This window comes from Bos indicus, chromosome 8 (assembly GCF_029378745.1).
Source record: "Bos indicus isolate NIAB-ARS_2022 breed Sahiwal x Tharparkar chromosome 8, NIAB-ARS_B.indTharparkar_mat_pri_1.0, whole genome shotgun sequence".
Classification (NCBI taxonomy): domain Eukaryota; kingdom Metazoa; phylum Chordata; class Mammalia; order Artiodactyla; family Bovidae; genus Bos; species Bos indicus.
In genome coordinates, this window is record NC_091767.1 from 45282127 (window position 1) to 45306088 (window position 23962).

At 40.3% G+C, this 23962-nt stretch overlaps 1 protein-coding gene across 8 annotated transcripts in view; it reads left to right on the top strand.

Annotated features, from left to right (window-relative positions):
* The window catches only part of TJP2 (tight junction protein 2), a 128283-nt gene that overhangs the window by 67641 nt on the left and 36680 nt on the right, over window positions 1-23962 (top strand). For 5 of the 8 annotated variants that reach the window (XM_019966044.2, XM_070794238.1, XM_019966045.2 and 2 more), the window contains one exon: window positions 21356-21409. In XM_019966044.2, the coding sequence (XP_019821603.2) occupies window positions 21365-21409 (45 nt within the window). In that variant the 5' untranslated portion in view covers window positions 21356-21364. Of the gene's footprint in view, window positions 1-13078; window positions 13207-21355; window positions 21410-23962 lie in introns of those variants that run through there. The other 3 variants (XM_070794235.1, XM_070794236.1, XM_070794234.1) reach the window with 2 other exon arrangements.

Sequence of the window (23962 nt, forward strand, 5' to 3'; positions counted from 1 at the left end):
ACCTCGTAAGGTGTCAGCTGACTGTAACATGCTCTAGTGGTTTGGTTTTGTTTTTGGCTGCCCCAAGTGGCATGCAGGTTCTTAGTTCCCTGACCTGGGATCGAACCCATGCCCCCTGGAGTCCGTCTACTGTTTTGTTTTTTCCCCAGACTTTAAACTTTTTATTTTGTATTAGGGTGTAGCTGATTAACAGTGTGATGATTGTTTCAGGTGAACAGTGAGGAGATACTCAGCCACACATATACATGCATCCATTCTCCCCCAAACCCCACTCCCAACCGGGCTGGCACATAACACTGAGCCGAGTTCCATGTGTTATACAATAGATTCCAGTGTTTTTTTTTTTTTAATAGTATATGTATGACAACTAAACGTGTAAAAGTCTAATTTTTTTCCATCTCTCCTTTTTCATGTCTGCATCATTGCGCCACCTAGTGGGTTACGTCTGTTACTATGCGGTAGCCTTGCCGATTTCCTGATAAACAAATTCCATGATAGGGTAGCAAATGTTGGGTGCCTTCTTATGCTTAAAGATTGCATACAGTTTCTGCCAATAATTTATGTTACTAGGCATAGACAAGTTTTTTGAGAGGAGCTCAACATTGTTTAATTCAGAATTTAAAAAATAATACTGACCTATGTCTGAAATTTCCCATGTCACCAGTAAAGGAAAATAGAATGTGGGGGGGGTATTGTACATATTCTTATGGACTGTCCATTTAACTCAATTTATATAATAATGCCATGAAAGATACTAGATCAAAGAAGGTTGTCTCCTTCTAAGTTTAGCAATAAGGCTGTTCTAAACATCTGAACTTTTTCTCTCAGTTTTGTCATGAGAAAAAGAAGGCTAACTGTTTTGATAAAACTTGCTTCAGTTTCATCTCTTCTGTTTTATTATTAAGTCAAAATCATTATTAAGGCTTGCTGATGTGTACTTTGATTATTTTTAATAGTTTGGCTTGAGCTCCCACCTTTCATTGGTTTGGGAGCTGGATGCAGGAAACCTCACCTTTCCCCTTCCTGTCTCTGGTCTTTGCTGTCCCCTCCCGTTAATGGAGTGTTTTCTTCAACAATCGGATGGATCTTTGTTTTCCTCCATTGATTCTCTGAGATGGTGCACACTCATCGTGATGAATGTACCGTGCAAGTATACATTCCATTGTCAAGTTTATATCTAAAATGTACAAGTATACAATTCAACAAGAGAACAAACCAATCGAAAAATGGGCAGAAGACCTAAATATACATTTCTCCAAAGAAGACATACAGATGGCCAAGAGGCACATGAAAAGATGCTCAACATTGCTAATTATTAGAGAAATGGAAGTCAAAACTACAATGAGGTGCCACCTCACACCAGTCAGAATGGCCATCATTAAAAAGTCTACAGATAACAAATGGTAGAGAGGATATGGAGAAAAGGGAATCCTCTTATACCGTTGGTGGGAATGTGAAGTGATACAGCCACCATGGAGAAGAGTATGGAGGTTCCTTAAAAAAACAAAAATATAACTACCATATGATCTAGCAATTCTACTCCTGGGCATATATCCAGACAAAACTCTAGTTCAAAAAGATACATGTAAAAAAAAAAAAAAGATACATGTACTCCTGTGTTCATAGCAGCGCTATTCACAACAGTCAAGACATGGAAACAACCTAAATATCCATGAATGGATGAAGAAGATTTGGTACATACACACAATAGAATACTACTCAGCCATAAAAAGAACAAAATAATGCCATTTGCAGCAACATGGATGCAATTAAAGATTAAGTAAAGTCAGAAAGAGAAAGGCCCAAAGAAAGGCAATGCCAAAGAATGTTCAAACTACCACACAATTGCATTCATCTCACACACTAGCAAAGTAATGCTCAAAATGTTCAAGCTGGATTTAGAAATGGCAGAGGAAGCAGAGATCAAATTGCCAACATCCATTGGATCATCAAAAAGGCAAGAAAGTTGCAGGAAAACATCTACTTCTGCTTTATTGACTACACCAAAGCCTCTGACTGTGTGGATCACAACAGACTGTGGAAAACGAAAGAGATGGGAATACCAGGCCACCATACTTGCCTCTTGAGAAATCTGTATGCAGGTCAGAAAGCAACAGTTAGAACTGGACATGGAACAACAGACTGGTTCCAAATCAGGAAAGGAGTACGTCAAGGCTATATATTGTCACCCTGCTTATTTAACTTATATGCAGAATACATCATGAGAAATGTTGGGCACAAGCTGGAATCAAGATTGTCAGGAGAAATATCAATAACCTCAGATATGCAGATGACACCACTCTTATGGCAGAAAGCAAAGAAGAACTAGAGTCTCTTAATGAAAGTGAAAGAGGAGAGTGAAAAAGTTGGCTTCAGACTCAACATTCAGAAAAGTAAGATCATGGCATCCGGTCCCATCACTTCATGGCAAATAGATAGGGAAACAATGGAAACAGTGACAGACTTTATTTTGTTGGACTCCAGAGTCACTGCAGATGGTGACTGTGGCCATGAAATTAAAAAAACATTTCCTCCTTGGAAGAAAAGTTATGACCAACATAGATAGCATATTAAAAAGCAGAGACATTACTTTGCCAACAAAGGTCCATCTAGTCAAAGCTATGGTTTTTCCAGTAGTCATGTATGGATGTGAGACTTGGACTATAAAGAAAGCTGAGCGCTGAAGAATTGATTTTTTTTCAACTGTGGTGTTGGAGAAGACTCTTTAGAGTCCCTTAGACTGCAAGGAGACCCAACCAGTCCATTCTAAAGGAAATCAGTCTTGAATATTCATTGGAAGGACTGATGTTGAAGCTGAAACGCCAATAGTTTGGGCGCCTGATGTGAAGAACTGACTCATTGGAAAAGACCCTGATTCTGGGAAAGATTGAAGGCAGGAGGAGAAGGGGATGATAGAGGATGGGATGGTTGGATGGCATCACCGACTTAATCCATGGACATGAGTTTGAGTAAGCTTGGGGAGTTAGTGATGGACAGGGAGGCCTGGTGTGCAGCAGTCCATGGGGTTGCAAAGAGTCGGACCCGACTGAGCTACTGAACTAAACTGAAGAAAGAGAAAGACGAGTACCGTATGATGTCACTTATATGTGGAATCTAAAATATGCCACAAATGAACCTATCTATGAAACAGAAACATAGACATAAAGAACAGACTGGTGGTTGCCAAGGGGGAGGGGGTTAATGGAGGGATTGATGCGAGGTTGCGGTTAGCAGATATAAGCTTATATATATAGAATAGATAAACAACAAGGTTCTACTTAGAGAACTATGTTCAATATCCTATGATAAATCATAATGAAAAGGAATGTTTTAAAAAATACATATGTATAACTGAACCACTTTGCTGTACAGCAGTAATTAACACAACATCGTAAGTCAACTTTACTTCAATTTTAAAAATAAAAATGTATAAGAAGTACTTAGGCAGTTGAAGCCATAAATTGTAAAGTTTTAAATCTCATCCATAGATAATGGCTTAATAGAAAATTATTGTGTCTCTTACTGAGAGCTGGTTGAATTAGTGTTTTTGAAGGGTCATTTGCAAAGTTTTACTGATGTGCCTACAGAAAGAGTTCAGAATATTTTTTCTCCACGATCTCTTCTTCGTTTTTGCAGAAAAGTTTACCAAAAGAATACCAGAAAAATCTTCAAAGTATGAAAACAAGCACTGCTTCTGTAAATAAGCAGTGTTTTGTCCTCAAAATAGCATTTGACTCATCTTAATAGTGCTGTAAATTGCTAGAATTTAAGTTATTACACATGAAAAGACTTAGAAATGAGCATGTTCTTTAATTCAGAAATACCACAAATTATGGGGGAGGGGCTACATAACAAGAATGTTAACTATAGTATTTGTTATAGTAGCAAAAAATTGGTTACTAGGGATATGGCTAATTATTTGGTAAGCATGACTATTTACAAATTTAAGTTAAACATTTGGTTCCTTAATTTCATTTTGGGTGCTCAGTAGATGCAAGTAGCTAATGGTTTTCATGACAGCTCTGCTAGCATGACACAAAGTTCTCTTGGGAACACTTGAGTGTGCGTCTTTAATGTGCATACTGATCACATGGGGGCTCTTGTTAAAATGCATATTCTTATCAATAGGTCCAAGGTAGGGTTTGAGATTCTGCTTCCAGGTGTTGGCAATACAGTATCGAAATGGGAGGTTCTTTAAGTTCCTGTGCTCATTCCCTGATTCTCATAGGAAAGGCCTGTCTTTGAGGTGCAGGTCTCTGTAGGTTTCCTAACTTGCTGGGGATTAGCCAGGCACACTGATACATGGTGGAAGCACCCTGTGTGAGCTGCCCTCTGATGGTGCCTTGAGACAGGGAGTGACAGTTGACCTTGGGTATTGAGTACAGGGCCAATCCTGCCGGCAGGATTTAGCTGAGCACTCTAATTGGTTTCCTAGCCTACCTTTTGACAGAGCAGTTTATAATTTTCTTTATCTTGGTACCAGCATGGGTGGTGGTTTGTATGTGTGTTTATTTTTTTAAAGTGAGGCTGTGTTTTAAGGTTATACAGGCTTAGTCAGATTTAAAATCATAGAGTAGACAGGACTGTGACTGTGTTGCCAAATTAGCTCTTCCTTTTTTGGCTTATTAATGGCTTCTTTGTGATTACAAATAAGAATGGCCTGTTAAATTGTAATTATAATTTATAGCTTAGTATCCAGAACTATGACCATAGAGGTATTAAGTGTAATTATCTGCTGATGGTATTGTTATTTTTTGCCTCATATCTTATTAAAATTGGACTCATACAGATCTGGATTCAGATAGCGACCATTCACCTGCTAGCTGTGGGGTTATGTGCAAGTTAATTAATACCTCAGGAGATGTATATATACATATACATATATATGTGTATATGTGGCTTTCCAGGTGGCACACTGGTAAAGAATCCACCTGCCAGTGCAGGAGATGCAGGTTCAGTTCCTGGGTTGGGAATATACCCTGGAGTAGGAATACTGGAGTAGGATACCAGAATGGGTTGCTATTTCCTATGTATGTGTACGTGTGTGTGTGTGTGTGTGTGTGTGTATATATATATTGCATTTCCCTGATGACTTAAGTTATAGAGCATCTTTTCATATGTTTATTTACCATATATATCAATAACCTCAGATATGCAGATGACACCACCCTTATGACTGAAAGTGAAGAAGAACTAAAGAGCCTCTTGATGAAAGTGAAAGAGGAGAGTGAAAAAGTTGGCTTCAGACTCAACATTCAGAAAACTAGGATCATGGCATCTGGTCCCATCACTTCATGGCAAACAGATGGGGAAACAATGGAAACAGTGACAGACTTTATTTTGCTGGGCTCCAAAGTCACTGCAGATGGTGATTGCAGCCATGAAATTAAAAGACATTTGCTCCTTGGAAGAAAAGTTATGACCAACATAGCATATTAAAAAGCAGAGACATTACTTTGCCAGCAAAGGTCTGTCTAGTCAAAGCAAAGATCTGTCTAGTCAAAGCTATGGTTTTTCCAGTAGTCATGTATGGATGTGAGAGTTTGACTATAAAGAAAGCTGAGCACTGAAGGATTGACGTTTTTGAACTGTAGTGTTCGAGAAGACTCTTGACAGTCCCCTGGACAGCAAGGAGATCCAACCAGTCCATCCTAAAGGAAATCAGTCCTGAGTATTCTTTGGAAGGACTGATGCTGAAGCTGAAACTCCAATACTTTGGCCACCTGATGCGAAGAACTGACTCATTGGAAAAGACCTTGATGCTGGGAAAGACTGAAGGCAGGAGGAGTAGGGGACGACAGAGGATGAGATGGTTGGATGGCATCACTGACCGAGTGGACATGAATTTGAGTAAGCTTGGGGAGTTAGTGATGGACAGGGAGGCCTGGCATGCTACAGTCCATGGGGTTGCAAAGAGTCGAACACGACTGAGCGATTGAACTGAACAGAACTTATTGCATATATATCTTCTCTCTGTTGAGGTCTTTGGCCCATTTTTTTTAGTCCAGTAGTTTTCTTATTGTTGAATTTTAGGAGTTCTTTGTATATTTTGGAGAACAGTCCTTTATCAGATGTAATTTTTGCAAATATTTTCTCCCACTCGGTGGTTTGTCTTCTTCTTCTCTTGACATTGCCTTTCACAGAGCAGAAGTTTTTTATTTTAATGAAGTTCAGCTTTTCAATTCCTTGTTTTGTGGATCATCAGGACTTCTGTTTTCATATGTTAAAAAAGGGAGAAATTGTGTAGAGTTTTTGGAAGGATTACTGGGCAACAGCCATAAAGCATTCAGCACAGTGTCTGGCACATTGTAACATTCAGTTAATGATGATATATATCAGGCCCCTCATTTAAGCATGTGTTTGCAAGGGCACAGTCATTAGGGAACCTATACATAACTGGTTATTGGAAGAACCAGAAATAAAATAAAGTCCAGCCCAGTGCCCTTCGTGCACCCTCTTCTCAGCAAGTCACTGTGGATGAGTTACTGAGCCAGGTTGACTGAACCCAGGCCAACTGCTTGAAAGTGACTCTCATGCTTGTTAAGATGTTCTGAGTTGTCAGAGTGATGGGATCCATTGCCGGTCTGGTGTCCAAGCACCACCAGCCATGTTTTTGGGGTGGGTTGTTTGTTTGCATGCCTGAGATCACTCGTCACTCATGGGTAGGTTCTGAAAGTCACAGAGGCTGTACAGTGGAAAGGATACAGGCGTGCTAGCCATGCTGACGTGGGGTAGAATCTGTCTTCTGCTACCTTGAACTTGTATGACCTCAGACAAGTTACTTTGTCTGACTTCAGTCTTTTCTGTAAAATGAGTCCAATAATTATGATAATGATGATAGTTGAAAATGACAGAGCATTTGCTGTTGGGGGGGCATCACCCTGAATTCTGGATATAAGTAATCTGATTACATTCTCACAACAACCCTAGCAGAGTAGGTCTTGTAACTGCCCTTGCTTTGCAGGTGGGGGAAACTGAAGCATGGAGAAGTTAAGTAATGGAAGTGGTAGAACAAGGATTAGCATCCCCACTTTCTGGGAATTCCCTGGGGGTCCAGTGGTTAGGACTCGGTGCGCTCATGAGTGAGGGCCCGAGATTTAATCCCTGGTTGGGAACCAAGATCCTACAAACCGTGTGGTACAGCCAAAAAATAAAAAAAAGGATCCTCACTTTTGGATTGCAGAATCCATGGTGCATTTTTTTAAGTCTTAAAAAAAAGAAGAAGCTTTATTGAGATACAGTTCACATATCAAAATAAAAAAGTGCAATTCAGCGGGTTTTGGTATATTTACGGAGTTGTGTAACCAACACCATATCAGTTTGAGAGCATTTTTATCACCTCGTAAAGGAAACTCCATACCCATTTAGCAAGTTACTCCCCACTTTTACCGATATTCCCCTGTTCCTAGGCAACCACTAATCTACATGTGATCTCTGTGGATTTGCCTCTTCTGGACAGTTTACATAAATGGAATCATAATATTTTGTGATTCTGCAAAATATAATGCATCTGGCTTCTTTTGCTAATAATGTTTTTAAGGTTTATCCTTATAGCATGTATTTTTATGTCTTTCCTTATTAGCCTGAATAATAATCCGTTGTATTCATATACTGCATTTTGTTTACACACTTATAGTTGATGGACATTTGGGTGGTTTCCACATTTTTGCTACGATAAATAATGCCACTGTGAACATCTGTGTACAGGTGTTTGTGTGGACATATATTTTCATTTCCCTTGGGTTCCATGATGTGTTCTTAGTTAATCATACTGTGGTCTTCTGGGGAAAAGAACAGGTTCTTAAACGGGAGTGGTCACCTTATATTGCTGCTGCAGAATTATGGTGGTGACCTTAATGGAGAGTGTTAATTGTGTGATGAGCACTGGGTGAAGCTCTTTATAAGCATTTCTCCGTTCAGTCCTCACAACAATTATAAAGGGTAGGGATTTTGAGCCCATTTTGTAGATGAAGCAACTGAGCCTCAGCAAAGGAGCTGCTCCAGCTCATGGAGCTTGTCAGGTGTGTGGGAGCTGAGCTTGGACCCTGGCATGTGCAGCAAGGGAGCTGCTCCAGCTCGTGGAGCTTGTCAGGTGTGTGGGAGCTGAGCTTGGACCCTGGCATGTGCAGGGCTGTAGAGGGCTGTTCCCACTATGTTTTGTGGCCATGTTTATCAGAGGCATTTATGACCATCCCACCTCCTCCTTGAAAGTTTACTGGCCTGGTATTTACTGTGTTTTTGTGGGAGTTTGCTTCAATTCGCCCTGTCAAACAGATGAGGAGATCCTTGTTTTTACCAACTGGCAGTGGAATTGAGTGGGTGCCCAAGGTCCTGGGTCGGTTGGGAGGGGCAGAGTCTTGGCTGGAAGTGTCGTCTTGGAGCCTGGGTTCATTGCTTTTTGCATTTCAGCACAACGGCTTTTGAAATGCACCTCTAGGCGAATTGTTGTCCTCTCTCTGTTCTTTATTATTTACTTAAATATGCGCTGAAACTTTACCTTAGGTAAACAAAACGTGACGGGTTAAAATAACAACAGCAGCAAAACCCTCATAACTCCGGTACCCATCAGCAGTAGGTCTGGAATCTAGTCCTGGGAACTGTTGAGCTATCGAGAATCCCTCTTTAAACTGCTGTGTGTAGGTTTTTTTGCTCACCCTGGTCACACTCAGCTGTGTCCGTTGTGAGTTGTGTGCTGTGAGCACACTGAGTACACTATTTGTCACTGTTCCCCGTCAGCGTGCACCTTAGTGAGTTGTGAAGGGAGGGTAAAGAGCTGGTGATGATCTTGTTATCATCAAGAACGTGAAATGCTTATGGAATCAACTATGAGAGACTTAAAAAAAAAAAAAAGAATTACATAAGGGTTTGTTTAACTCACTGCTGACTTGGTTACTGCTACTGGAAGGGTTTAGCTTTGAAGAGACACAGGCAAGTGCCTGGAAGCCAAAATCTTGGTTTATAATTTAAAAAGAGCAAGAGTGAAGCTCATTTTCAAACTTTTCTGGGAAAAAAGAGTTTCTATAGGTTGTGGGCATCTGTGAAAAACTCCACAGAGCGCTGTGAGCAAGGTACCTGCTGGTGTTGATAGCTTCCTTCTGTTCCAGTTCTCACACTCATCTTGTCTCCTATTTCTGGGGTGGGTGTGTGTTTTAAGACTCCCAAGCTGTAGATTAAGTTATTTAACACCTCTGTTCCATGCTGGGAGTGTAGCATCCAGTGCTTACTTCCCAGCTACACCGAGTGCCTCTCCACATTGTCTTGGACACACCTTACAGGTTATCCCTCCTGCTCTGCCTGTGGCCCCCTCCCCGGATATCCACCCACCCACAGGTCAGTCATCTTACAGCTCTGGGGTATACAGCTGTCCACCCTGGACCTCTCATCGCCGTTTCATGACATGCACCCACGCCATCAGTTCCGCATTGTATACACCTGCCCTTCCCTCGGAGATCACCCTGCTCCAGCCCCATGTGGCCTTTTTTTTCATGATTATAAGCTTGTTTTTCACCTCGTGGCCTTTGCGTCTACTGCTCCCTCTACTTGGAGAGAGGTCCAGGTTTTCTTAGGATTCCTTCTTTCCAGTGTCACATCCCATGGCAGTTACTGCTACTAGAGATTATATGTTTACTTGTCTGTTGTCTGTTTTCTCTGTTAAAATCCTTCCTGTGTGGGGAGAACTGATTCGTGTACCCCCAGCAGTGTCTGAGATGTCCTAGCTTCCTGAGTATTTGTTGAGTTTATGAGCCTTGTCTATCCATCTACTGTTGTAGTTGGACTGCATTGGGATTACTGTTTACATGTCCTGGTTCCCCCCTGTACTGTCACTGCCTGAGGGTAATGATGTAGGATGATTTTTCTTTTATCCACAGGGTGGGTGCTAATTGCTCAGTAGATGTTTTTCAAATATGTGACTATGGATCTTGGGAGAGGTAAATCCCTAAACTCTTGGTCTTCTCATGGAGGCAGCTGTCCACCGCCAAATGTCCTTTAGATGCCACTGATAGAACATCTGCTCGTCAGAACAGGCTGCAGTGGTTCTGATGGCCTTTTCACCAGTGGCCCTCTGCCTTTCTTTTTCAGGGTCTGTGCCCTCTGCTGCTCTTTGGGTCCTGCACAATCCAGCGCACATGTGTTCAGTTGTGTTTGACTCTTTGCGACCCCATGGACTGTAGCCCGCCAGGATTTGTCCCTGGGATTTCCCAGGCAAGAATACCAGAGTGGGTTGCTATTTCCTTCTCTAGAGGAAATCTTCCCGACCCGTGGATCCAACCCACAACTCCTGCATTGGCAGGCAGATTCTTTACCACTGAACCACTTTGTAAACCCTGCACAACTGACCCCCACCCCCAGTTGTATTCATTCGTCAGACCTCATCTCAGTGGCCTTGTTTATGGGAAATAGCTCCTATTCCCCAGTCATCCAATGAGATCAGGTGCTAGCTCCTGTCAAACTTCCTGAAGACAGTGCTATATATGGTTTGATCCTCATTTGAACATCAGGATCTGGCATGTTGCGCTTGGTAAACGTTTGTTGAATGAGTGAGTAAAGAATTAATATGAAAGTATATACACTACTATATGTAAAATAGATAGCCAATGGAAAATGGCTGTAATACTCAGGGAGTTCAAACTGGTGCTCTGTGACAACCTAGAGGGGTAGAATGGGGTGGGAGGTGGGAGGGAGGTACAAGAGGGAGGGGACATATGTATGCCTAAGGCTGATTCATGCTGAGGTATGGCAGAAACCAACACAATATTGTAAAGCAATTATCCTTCAATTAAAAATAGATTTTAAAAAATTAGTATATTTACATACCCATGTTCATAGCGGCAGTATTCACAATTCAAGAGGTAATAGTAACCCAAGTGTCCATTGATGGATGAATAAATAAAATATGGCATACCACATACAATGGAATATTAGCCTTAAAAAGGAAGGACAATCTGGCACATGTAGCAAGGATTAACCTTAAGGACATTATGCTAAATGAAATAACCCAGAACCAAAAAAGCCAAATACTATATGATTCCACTTGCATGAGATATTCAAAATAGTTACGTTCATGGAAACAGAAAGAATAGTGATTGTGAGGGGCTGAGAGGAGGAGGAATGAGTTGTTGTTGAAAGGGTCTAGAGTTTCAGTTTTGCAAGATGAGAAAGTATTGGAGATTGGCTGCGTAACAATATCAACAGACCTAACACTACTGAATTGAATACTTAGAAGTGGTTAAGATGGTACAATTTATGTTACGCAGTGTTTTTGTTGTTGTTGTTTTGCTAAGTTGTGTCCATGTTGTTTTGCTGCAGTCATCTCTGACTCTTTGTGACCCTATGGACTGTAGCCCTCCAGGTTCCTCTGTCCATGGGATTCTCCAGGCAAGAATACTGGAGTGGGGATCTTCCCAACCCAGGGATTGAACCCACATCTCTTATGTTTCCTGCATAATTAAAAAAAAGAGTGAGTGATGGCAGAAACTGTAAGTTCTGGAAATCATTGAAGAAAAATCTGGAATTGTTAACTTGTAGAATGCCAGTGACTTCTAGGTAATGTTCATACATTTAAGGGAAAGAAGTATTTATTTCCTCATCAGGGCAGCAGGAGTGTTTTCCTGAGGATGGTCACAGGAAAGGAGCAAGCTGCTTTGTGCCCTCCATCCATGCTCCTCTGTGCCTGGGGCCTGGGCTGAGCCTTGCTGGTGTGGGGCGCCTGCACACCCTGCACACCCGGGGTCGAGTCCTGGGCATCTGCTCAGCTCCCAAGGTCCCACTTCAGTAGGGTTCCTTTGTCTTCCGTGCCCTCTCAGTGTAAGATTTGAAACAAACTTTCATTCATTTCTGATCCCGTTTTGCTGGCCCAGCACTTCTGAAGCACCTACTCTTACGGAGTCCAAGGGAAGGCCCTGAACACTTTAGAGAGCCCATTCAGCATGTGCGCTTTGCGCTTTGTAGGGAGAGGTTGCTGCGTTCCAGGCTGACACTGGCCCTCTGAGGTGTAGGTATATTTTCCTCATTTAGTTATGTTATCCCAGGCCCCACAGCTCGGTGACAGGACAGAGATGGCCCCCAGATTGTCCTTGCCTGTGCGTCAAGTTGCTCCTTATCCAGTATTCTTGCCTGGAAAATCCCATGGACAGAGACGGCTGGTGGGCTACATAGGGTTAGGGTTAGGGTTACAGTCCACGGGGTCACAAAGTGTCAGACACGATGGAGCACACAACCTCAAACAATGTAGAGGGCACGCTCCTCCTTGCAGCCAGCTCAGTCTGGCCCATTGGTGTAACATACAATATACGGTGACAAGGACCACCACTCCGCAAGACCATGCTTCCAAAATCCCAACCTAGCTCCCAAACCCCCAGCATCCCATACAGGCTTTCTTAGATGTTCAAAAACCCAAAATGTGCTTTTCCACCCCCACCCTCTGCAAGTGGTGAAGGCAGAGAAATGGAGAGCAGGGCTCTTTGTTATTCTTTTATCTGTGAAGTTTACAGAAAGGGGCGAGAGAGGAGGAGGCTCTGCTGAGTGAGCACTCTGCCCCCGCTATGGCCCTGACTGTACCCACTGCCGGAGTGTAGACGTAGTTATCTCCAAGGATGAGCAGCTTCGTATCTTCAAGCCTTTTAATTTTCTAGGTGATAACAGCAATCCTAGGCACCTGAAACATTACCGGTTGCTGTTCAGCCAGCTTATGCTTTTCGTGTATGTGTGGGGCGGGTTGGGCAGCGAGGGGGAGCATCTATGTAAATAAATACTTCTCTAAGTGTTCCTTTCCACAATATTGCTCTAGAATGTCCTACTTAACTTAAAAATTTCTACTCAGATACTGAATCATTTTACATGTCTAAAAGGAATATTTACTCTTAATTCTCTAGTTCTCTGGCATGGGAGAGAGGGAGGGAAAGAAAGCCAGCAGAGTGGTGCAAATCCAGAATGCTCTCTTTTTCCTCATAAGTAGTGCTTTTCAGAGTGTTTGGTGTCCCGCTGTATGGATGTGTCACTGTGTGAGATGACAACAGGATTTGCTGGGAATGTGGGCCACTATTGTATCCGCCTTACGTAACCACGTGGAGTGGTGGCAATGGGCGAGCAGCCTGGGATGTAGGCAGTGCCCTGGCTAGTCACCCTCCAGAGGCCATGAAGACCGCACAGTTCCTCCAGAGGATGTGGGTCCAGGCTGTTAAAAAGTTGGGGAGATTGAAAGGCCATGTGAGTCCCTCCGCAAGCTCTCCTTTCCCCCTTTTCTTCCCCAACCTTTCTTTGTGGGAAATTGGGAGGGGGAGCCTTCTCACAGTGATTCCTTTCTCCTCTGATTTATTTGTGCTTTGGGCAGCCCTCAGGAACGAACTGTGAGATGCAGATTGTAGTCATTGGTGGGTTTAAAAAATACTTGTCTTATATTAGGCAGACTTATGTGAAACTGATAGCCTCTTAATGGGATTTATGAATCAAAGGCTGCTGTTTTCCCTGTGTTGGGAATCTGCGAGCACGGTGTTGCTTTCTGGGGAAAGATGTTTGTTTATATTTGGGTAATTGTAATTTCTTATTTTGGGTAAAAAGCTTTCTGCTTCCCTATCTAGCAGAAATCTATATTTTTCTTCTTACTATTATTTTTTAGTATTCTTTTTATCTTGGTTTCTAAATGATAGAAAAAAGTTTTTTCCCTTGTTCTTTTTTTCCCCCAATAGATTGAACATGGAATGCACTGTAGCATGTATAAGCGTTTACTTCTATGACGGGATTTTTATCAAACATGTCCCTTATGGGCAGATATTGATTCATCTCTGGCTCTGACTTTCCATCACTGAAAACCAACAGTTTGTAGATAAGAAGCTTAGAAATTTCCTGTCGGGAGAGTCAAGGCAGTGAAGACTTTTAGTGACTGCCTCCTAGTTGTTTTTTATCACATTTTGATATTCTTTATGTAAAATATGGGATTTACCTATTTGGCCAAGATTTTTCAAAGGAAAGAAACTTTAACAACTAGAGAGTATTTTTAGAGACAAATCAAATAACTATTTGTCCCGTTCTCATTCTTCATGTATATACGTTTCTGCCAACACAAAGCTTTTTATTTACAGTTTTTAAAAAATGGCCCCCTTTTATCTTTCTGCGTTGTCTAGGAATGAGTCATTACAATTTCGTAGGGGTGGTTATTCACCTTACATACAGAAAAAGTGAAAGTGATGTAGGGAAGAGCACTGGAGATCCTCCTGCTGCTGGAATGTTGTCTCTTGGGTTGAAAAGGAGACTTGGCTTCTTCTGCAGCCTTCTGCTCCTCCGGAGCCAGCCTGCTTCTGCACCTTGCCTGCCTTCAGGCACCTCTCAAATTACTGCTCCCATCCCCTCCTTGCCCTCTGGCAGTCTGAATGATCGCACTTTTGCTCTTTGGCTTTGCCATCTGTACTGCATTAACGAATATTGGTATGAAGTCCTTGGGCTAGGAATCATTGGGTACGCTTTGGTGTTCACTCATGAGCCCACCCTTTCTTCCTCCCTGTTTTTTAACTCTCAAAGTGTTTGGTATATAAGAGAATTATGTATCTAAATCATAAAGTGTAATCATAAAATACACTCGTGAGCCCGTCACGATACCCATGGACCCTCACTAGGGTGGACCCCAGGTCCTGCCTCACTTATCTACCTCATCCTGGGTCACACACACACGCAAACACCTCTAAACAAAAGTGTACAGTGCAGTGGTGTCCCATATATTCACATTTCCACAAAATCGTGTTTGCTCTTTGAATTATGTAAAATGATAGCTCTCTATATAAATCCTTGTAGGATGTTTGAGATGCTTCTGTGTTGTGGATGTGTGGCTCTAGTTTTCATTGCAGTACAGCATTGCATTTTAATAATATATCACAATTTATTTGTCTGTTCTGCCCTTTATAGATCATTCAGGTTGTCTCAGTTTGGGCTCTTGAAACATTCCTGCTGTGAATACTCTGTGGATCTGTGCGTGCGCACATACTGGCACATTTCTCTTGGGCCTCTGACCAGGAGAGAAATCATTGCATCGTGAATATGACTCCCTTTACCCTGCCTGATATGTGTGTACTTTAACTATGGCCTTGCATGTGAAGCTCTCCGAAGGCTAAGCAGCGCCCTGCCCGTGTTCATTTGCAGTGTCTAAATATTGATGGCAGTTCTCGGATCTCTGCACAGCTGGGCACAGGTTAGGTGGGGCCCGTTGGCCCAGTTTGAAAGGCATGGTCTCAGCTGTCAACTAAGCCGACGCATGCCTGCAGGCTGTCCCTGGGGATGTATCGGGAGCTGATTTTCTGTGATTGTGTAGGGTGCTGTGTGTTTCTGGAAAGATAGTTATCCAGATGAGGCAGAGAAGACACTCAGTGATTTGCTGTTTTGGGCACACCCGTGGTTGGTAAGCTCTATGTGGACTTTGGCTGTTTTATTCACCTGTAGTCCAGGCACCACAAACCCACATGCTTGGCACATAATGGATGCTCAATAAGTATTTTTGAGTGAGTGAATAAGTGAACGAATGAAAGAATGAAGGGTTTTCTGTGAGACCTTTGTAAAAAGTCACAGCTTTATGGGTTGTATGCAACATGAAGTGAAGTGAAGTGAAGTAGCTCAGTTGTGTCCGACTCTTTGCGACCCCATGGACTATAGCTTATCAGGCTCCTCCGTCCATGGGATTTTCCAGGCAAAAGAGTGCTAGAGTGGATTGCCATTTCCTTCTCCAGGGGATCTTCCCAACCCAGGAATCGAACCCGGGTCTCCATGCAACATGGTTTATTTTTAATGCTCAAGAGAGCTATTAAAATTTATTTTCACTCTAATTTCTTCACCTTTAAAATTAAAATTTGAAATTTATCATTTAATATAGTCTCTTAAAATTTAAGTAGTTAATAATGGTTTGTGTCACAGCCCATTAACTCTAGGTAAGAAAAGGTTGCTTATAATCTGAGTGGTTTCATAACAAGTTGATAAAGTCTTTGGCGTTTGGCAAGGTCTGATTGATTTAAAAATTTGATTCATTCCTGTGATTGGCACAGTAGTGGTAAGGGATTAATCCTTTCTCTGACAAATCAAATTTAAATTACTCCTGCAGGCAGCACAGGATTACTTAAAGGCAGTTTAATCTTGTTAAGAAAGAATAGCGAATTACAAAAGCCAGGTTCATACTTGGAGAATGTTTTGAAGTAATATATTTATTTTGCTAACTGATAAAAAATTTTAAACTGTTAATAGAGAGTTTTCTGTTTTTATTTTTGACATATATTCTAAAAGCAATGTGCTCATAAAAATATTCTCTAAACCCTCACAACTTCTGGAGAAATTCCAGTCCTTTCCCTGTATGCTTACAAAAATAAATAAGTCAGGGAAATAAGAAACAAGAACAAACAATGATGTTTTGTACCTTGATTCTTTTTCCTTTAATTGACATTTAAGTGTGTGTGTGTGTGTATATATATATATGTATATAAAACCAGTCTCTTATTGTTGAGCACTTAATTGATTATTAAAAACTATAAACAGCTGTATATGTATATAAATTTATATGTATATCTTTGTGCACTTGTACAAGTATTTCTGTAGAATAAATTACTAGAACTGGAACTGATTGATTAAGTGGCATGTAGATTTTACATTTTGAAATAAATTAGGCATTTGCCTTCTGGAAGATTTATTCCAATTTATATCCCCACTGCTTCCCAAGAACAGGCTGGCCTAAAAACATAAAACTAATTCTCTTTCTAATTGAAAATATGGTCATCATGATGAAAAAAACTTTAGAAATGGACAGAAGTTAAATGATTATTTCAGTGCCTGTGTGTTTCACTGTGAATTGATTTATTTAACCTAAAGATCACTGTCCTTTTGGGAATTATACTCTCCACCCACCCCATAGCATTGTCCAGTCCTCGGGGTCATTGTCATCTTTCCTGATGACTTTTAAACACATTTTTGGGGTAGGATACTGAATGATGTTTTTTCTTAATGCATGAGAGTATAGCTATGTTCAAAGAGGAGTTGGCAACTGTATTTATTTTACCACAACTTTCAGAGTAATTCACTGTTGGACTCTGTCAGCTTTAAAGTAAAGTGCAGAGAAGAAACTTGGAAAACATACGTGTTAGTAAGATTACTTCCAGGTAATGGTGGATTGGTTGTATTGAAGCCACATTGAAAACAGGTGTCGAGATGTTAGGAAGTGTTCTGTGAAAATGGAAAGGGACGATCGGTTCTGATCAGCTGGATTTCTGCTTATTATTTCCCTTTAAGAAAAAACACTTTAAAAAAAAATAATAGGAAAGTTGTGTTATACTGGCACAAATTGGAAAATGCTGTTATAGAAAACAAAAATCCAGAGAGAAATGGCCATAAACTATTTCTCTCTGGAACACCAGACCATAGGCACCTGAGTTTCCAGCTAACCACCTCAAGCGTGATATGGAAAAAGCAGAGAGCCACTGAATGGAGTAGAAATTTACTTTAAAGGAAAACTTGTATGTAATAGAAATCGGTGCCTTCATCATATTAATTGGGTGATGAATGTATAATATATCCATTAGTTTATGGAAAAGAAAACATTTTTGAGTGCCTACTCTGTGTGCCAGACACTGTTCTAGAAGATATGAGACAAAAGTGAGTGAGATAGAAAAAAGTCACTTGAAAAATCCATTTTCTTTTTTTTTAATTGAATAACAGTGATCATGGTGAATAAACTTAAACAGTGGGAGAGATTTACATATTTGAGACAGTCACCTCTTTCGAACGCTTACATATTTCATTGTGTTGCCATGCCTTCATTTAGCCTAAGCATCACCCCTTTTTGGACACTAATGCACCCCACCCCAAAAGCACTCAGTCCCAGGTGTGCTGGTAGCACAGAAACTAATTCTCACCTTTTCCAGGCACCATTTTTTGAGTTCTTTCTAACCCTAGAGACAATCTAAGTTCTATTTTTAAATCTCTTTCTGAGAATTCTGATCTCTTGGAACCAGATGGTATTAACCAGGGAAATGTCCCCACAGTGAGTACATAGAGGGAGGAGGGAACTAAAGGATTATAAACTCCTCTCGATTTGAGTAATCAGTGGCAGCCACTCAAAAGTAGTCTTGCTCATCTTTACAAACAAAATTGCCTTTTTCTAACCCCATTCTACCAAAAGAAAGAAATTATCTGCCAAGTGGCATCTCCCCCACCCCCCGCCACCAAGCCTAAGAGTTTAACTGGGTGAAACAGGATGACAGTATCTGCACATGTTTTGATTCTCTTCTCTCAGTCTTATTAGTAGCAGTGCGGGAATTGGCAAATTTGAGTTTAAAAAAATTTTAATGTAAAATAGCTAGAGAGTTTTTCTTAAATTATTTGTAAATAAGAACAGTAAAGCTTTTTATTCATATAATTAAATTTCTTTAAGTCCTTATGTTTTAGATATTGTCTGTTAAAAAAACATGTAACTAGATCTTCTTGTTTTTAATCCATTTTGACCATCTGTCTTTGTTGTGATAACTCTACATTCATTTCTACAATCATAGTTTATGTTTTGTACTAATATTTGCCCGCCTTTTACTAAATTTCCCATTTTGTCTCTTCTGCCTTCTTTTGGATTGACTTTTCATTTTATTTTTCCCTTTGCTATTCTGGAAGTTATATATTCTAATTATTCTTATGGTGGTTATACCAGAAAATTTAATATGTGGATTTTACTCAATGAAGTTCAAAATTAATCAACAGTTTAATTCTGCTCTTGAATGCAATATTTAGAATAATTAAATCATGTTACAGTCTTCTAGATTTATATACTGTGTTGCCTGGGTGTGTGTGTGTGTGTGCGTGTGCTCAGTTGTTTCCTACCTTTTGAGACCCCATGGACTGTAGCCAGCCATGCTTCTCTGTCCATGGAATTTTCTAGGTGAGAATACTGGAGTGGGTTGCTATGCCCTCCTCCAGGGGATCTTCTGACCCATGGATCGAACCCACATCTCCTGCATCTCCTACTTCGGCAGGTGGATTCTTTACCACTGAGCCACTTGGGAAGCTCACAGAATTTTAGTTCTGTCTTAGTTAACTCTCAGAAATTTCACATTTGTTACAGTTGCTTATAGCCAATATACATCCAGATGTACATCCCTTCTTGTCTTTTATTCTTCTTTCTGGGATTATTTTCCTTTCTTAAATTTGTCCTTTGGAAGTTCTTTTACTGCTTGTCTGTGGTAATAGTCTGTCTTAATTTTGTTTTTTAAAAAATGTCCGTCCCCCAAATCAACAGATACTATTTTAAAGATATAGTTCTACTAAGTTCAGGCTTTCATTATTGCTGTTTCAAAGTCAAATGTTATTCTAATCGCTCTTTTGTACTCTTTTCTGCCTGCTGCTAAGTCACTTCAGTCGTGTTTGACTCTGTGCGACCCCATAGACGGCATAGACGGCAGCCCACTAGGCTCCTCTGTCCCTGGGATTCTCCAGGCAAGAACACTGGAGTGGGTTGCCATTTCCTTCTCCAACGCATGAAAGTGAAAAGTGAAAGTGAAGTCACTCAGTTGTGTCCGACTCCTAGCCACCCCATGGACTGCAGCCCACCAGGCTCCTCCGTCCATGGGATTTTCCAGGCAAGAGTACTGGAGTAGGGTGCCATTGCCTTCTCTTTTCTGCCTAGCTGCTCTCAAGTCTTATATCTTTTTCTGTAGTAAGATTACCATGTTTTTCAAAGTGATTTTTTTAATTTGTTTTTTTAATTTACCCTGTTTGTGATGTATCAGTCTTGAACCTGAGGAATCATCAGGTCGTCTTGTTTTGGAGTATTGCATCTGTCTCATTTTCTTAACTTCTGGAAATCTAAATAGACACATTGTAAGACTATCTCACTTTCAATTTCTTTCACCTGCTTCACTTTTTTAATGATTTATGCTGCACCAGGTAATTTATTCACATCTTTCTTCCAATTCATTATTATCTTCAACTTTCTATGCTATGTGGTTCAATCCATTTTTAAACTTAATTTTATTATCGTTTTTTTTTTTTTTTTTTTTTAATTTTAGATTTGCCTGATCATTTTTGATACTATTCTTTGATTACGCTTTGAATTCCCCCTTTTTAATTTCTTATGAAAAACACATGAAACATATACTTTTCTTTTGGTCTGTGATTGATTTTTTCCAAAATGCACAGCCTTTGATTCTGCAGTTTATTTCTCTTAACTCTCACTAATGATGACCTGTTTTGTGTTTGTGTTTAAACTGTGAACTCATTTGTGTTCCACAGATACTTGTCTGCAGGATTCTCTGAAGCCTGTTTTTTAGTGTGTTCCTGGGTATTTTTAGTGTGTTCGTGGAATATTTCATTCACTCCATGTACCTGGGTGGTGCCGCCAATGTAGAACCACTTTGGGTATGAGTGTTTTAGTAGGGGAGGGTGTCGTCACATCTATAATATGAATTTCAGTCTCAAGCCTGAGTGAGTACAGGTCTCTCAATACAGGAATTCTCCAGAGAGATATTTTTAGTTCTTTCCACTCTGCCCAGAGCCAAGAATGAGACAGGCAGCTGTGCCTGCTGTCTCCATCTGCCTCGCGTGCTTTTCCCCCTTATACATCCACTCTGATCTGATCTCTACCCTGTTTACATCTGCAGTTTTCTCTCTTTCCAGCCTCCTGTTGAAATGCCTGCTGCAGTGCTGCCTTATCTCTCTGGTTTTGAGCTTTCTTGGCATTTCTTGTCTTTAATGATTTCCCCTCAAAGCTAGCATGCATTTAATGGATTATTATGATTATGAAATGATATCCACTATTTTTCAGGTTTGTCTATACATCTATTTTAGAATATTGTCAGAAATTGATACCTAGGGGGTCTGTTTATGCTGGTATTATCATCTTTTACACCCATAATACTGATGGGGAAAAGGCCAAGGGGTCCCACACACCTTGATACAAATAGTATCAAGTTTGGCACTCTCTTGATAAAGGCCAAAGATTCCCTTAGACTTAAAAATGCATAAACTTGCCTAGGAAGTTGCTTTTGACAGGAGGAAGGGGAATTTTTTTTTTTTAATTGAAATATATCTGTTTCCAACTCTAGATAAGGGCTTTTATTATGACCATGTTTTGGAGTGGTGATAAGAAAAAAGCTTAACACTTAATATTTCTTCCTTTTTAGGGTCTATCTCTCAGTATGTATTTCACTAATTTTCCTTGTATTGTTAAGACTGTCATTTCATTGAAGGAAAGTGTGTTTGAAAACAAGTAGTATAATGTTCCCACTCTTTTTGATGTGTGGAATGTGTGAGCTGGCCTTTCTATGGAGACATTTTGAATTACAGTTTTATTTGTAGCATTGAAATGCTTGTGGTTTTAATCAAATTGGTTTTGATTCTTTTAAAACAGGCTCCAGGCATGGAAGAACTGATATGGGAACAGTACACTGTGACCCTACAGAAGGTGAGTGTAACGTATGTCATATCTGCTACAATCTGTTCTTATATTTACAGATCATGGATCTTTTTTTAATTGAAGTATAGTTGATTGACTATGTTTCAGGTATACAGCACAGTGATTCATGTGTATATGTATACAGAAACACATACACACTTTTTCAGATTCTTTTCCGTTATAGGTTATTAAAAGATACTGAATATAGTTTCCTGTGCCTTCTAGCAGGACTCTGTTGTTTATTTTATATATAGTTGTATGTATCTGTTCATCTCAGATTCCTAATTTATTCCCCCTTCCTTTTCCCCTTTGGTAACCTTAAGTTTGTTTTCTATGTCTCTGTTTCTGTTTTATGGGTTCATTTGCATTAATATCTTTTCTTGGATTCCACATACAAGTGGACTGCTGCTGCTAAGTCACTTCAGTCGTGTCCGACTCTGTGCGACCCCATAGACAGCAGCCCATCAGGCTCCCCCGTCCCTGGGATTTTCCAGGCAAGAACACTGGAGTGGGTTGCCATTTCCTTCTCCAGTGCATGAAAGTGGAAAGTGAAAGTGAAGTCGCTCAGTCATGTCTGACTCTTAGCGACCCCATGGACTGCAGCCTACCAGGCTCCTCCGCCCATGGGATTTTCCAGGCAAGAGTACTGGAGTGGGGTGCCATTGCCTTCTCCAATACAAGTGGACATATAATGACTGTTATTCCATTTATATATACCATAACAGATCATGGATCTTATTTTTTTGTACACAGACACAATTACTGCATTAATAAGGATTTGTATGTTCTATTTTTGGCTAAGATCTGTATAATATAGAAGAATCATAGAGATTCATTAATGTATTCACATGTCTTCAGATAGAATATTTTACAGGAAAAAGAGGAAAGAAAAGGAGGAATGGAAATAATCTGTTCTGTTTAATGTTAAGGCAGCTTCTACAACATCTGTAATTTTAAGTATAGCATTTATAACATCGTTCCCTCAGTAAGTTTTAAGTCCAAACTAGACTTCAAATCATTGGTTTAGCACTCGGGAGACATGGGTTGTATTCCTTGTCCCACTCCTGATTGTATTAATGGGGCTAAGTTAATCAGATTTTTAATGATGCCCCCTCACCCTTCCCCCGACACGCAATGGGATTGAAAGTAGAAGTAATATCATAAAGTTAGATTATAAAATACATCAATGTATTTTACTGCATTTTTAAAGTTATGTCACAGGTATTACCCCTCTTGGTTAAATTAGGTAATACAAAGAACTTCTAGAACTTGGAGTCTAATACACATTAGTAACTGCTGCTTAATAAATGCTAGCTCTATTCCTTTTTATTCTGACAGCAGAGTTCGAGGTAGGCATGATAGGTGTTAGCACCACTTAAGACAAGTGCAGCCATTAGGAACTTGTAAGTGATTTGTGTGTGGCTAAATGAACTAAACACACACTCATGATTCCAAAGTCTTACTCATCAAGCTGCCTTGGTCAGCCTCATGATTTTCTTGGGCCCTGTATGGGTCTTTCCCACTCTGAGTCCTTCCAGTCTCTGTCACCATGTAAATGGAGTCTACGTTCCTCAAAGGGGGAGTTTTCCTTTGACCATCACAACCATAAACTTCAGACCTTGACTTCAGTGGAAACTGGTTTCTGAATAAATGTGTATGGAATCAATTTAGATAGAAAAACACAGATGGATGCTCAGGTGCTGAAACTTCTGGAGCAGTAATCATGATTTCTTGAGTTGAGGGGCCTCCCCCTTTAGGTCTTATTTTTCACCTCCTGTCATTTTCTGGGGCTTCTATTCTGACTGTTTTCTCTGCCCTTTCGCCATATACCACTTGAATTTGAACCACAAATTGGCAAAGGTGAGAAACATTTTAGGCCTGGTCCAGAGGATAGAGCTTTTTCTGTGTGGAAACTGGTATCAGGCGACAGTCCTGCCAAATCAAAGCCATGGGGTTAATGGACAGCTGCCCAGCTTGTTCTGTGTTTCTGTTTGCTGTCAATTGGCATAGTGGGCCCCACACACAAAAAAGTGGGAACTTTTTTTTGGGTGAAGGTTTCTTTTATTCTCTGAATAGATTTTTATATAGTCAAACCCTTATTTAGCCTTATAGCCACATATATCCCTGGGTGTGAATATAGTCCACGTATAGTTCATATAGTCACCTGGATGAAATCCAGGAGCTTAGCTTTTTTGAACACTGAAATGCATTAAGATTCTGTATTATTTGAGTTCACCCTTATATATTTCTAGATTAATCTTGAATCTCATTCATCTCTATTTCCATCCTAAATGCATGTAGAAAAGAATTTAATACTTTGCTCTCTCATAAGATGTCAAAAATAAGTTCATCTTCAGATTTTGTCTTTAAAATCCATATACTTCTTCTTCACTGTACATTAAAATGAGACCATTAGCTCCTCTAACTTGTAAGTTAAAGGTATTCTTTAAAAATACCATTTTTGCACAGATTCAGTTGTGACAAGCTTTTCCAGTTCAGGCCTGGATACGAGAACAGGTGTGATTGGTGATTCCAATAGCACATACTTATTTGGACAGAAGA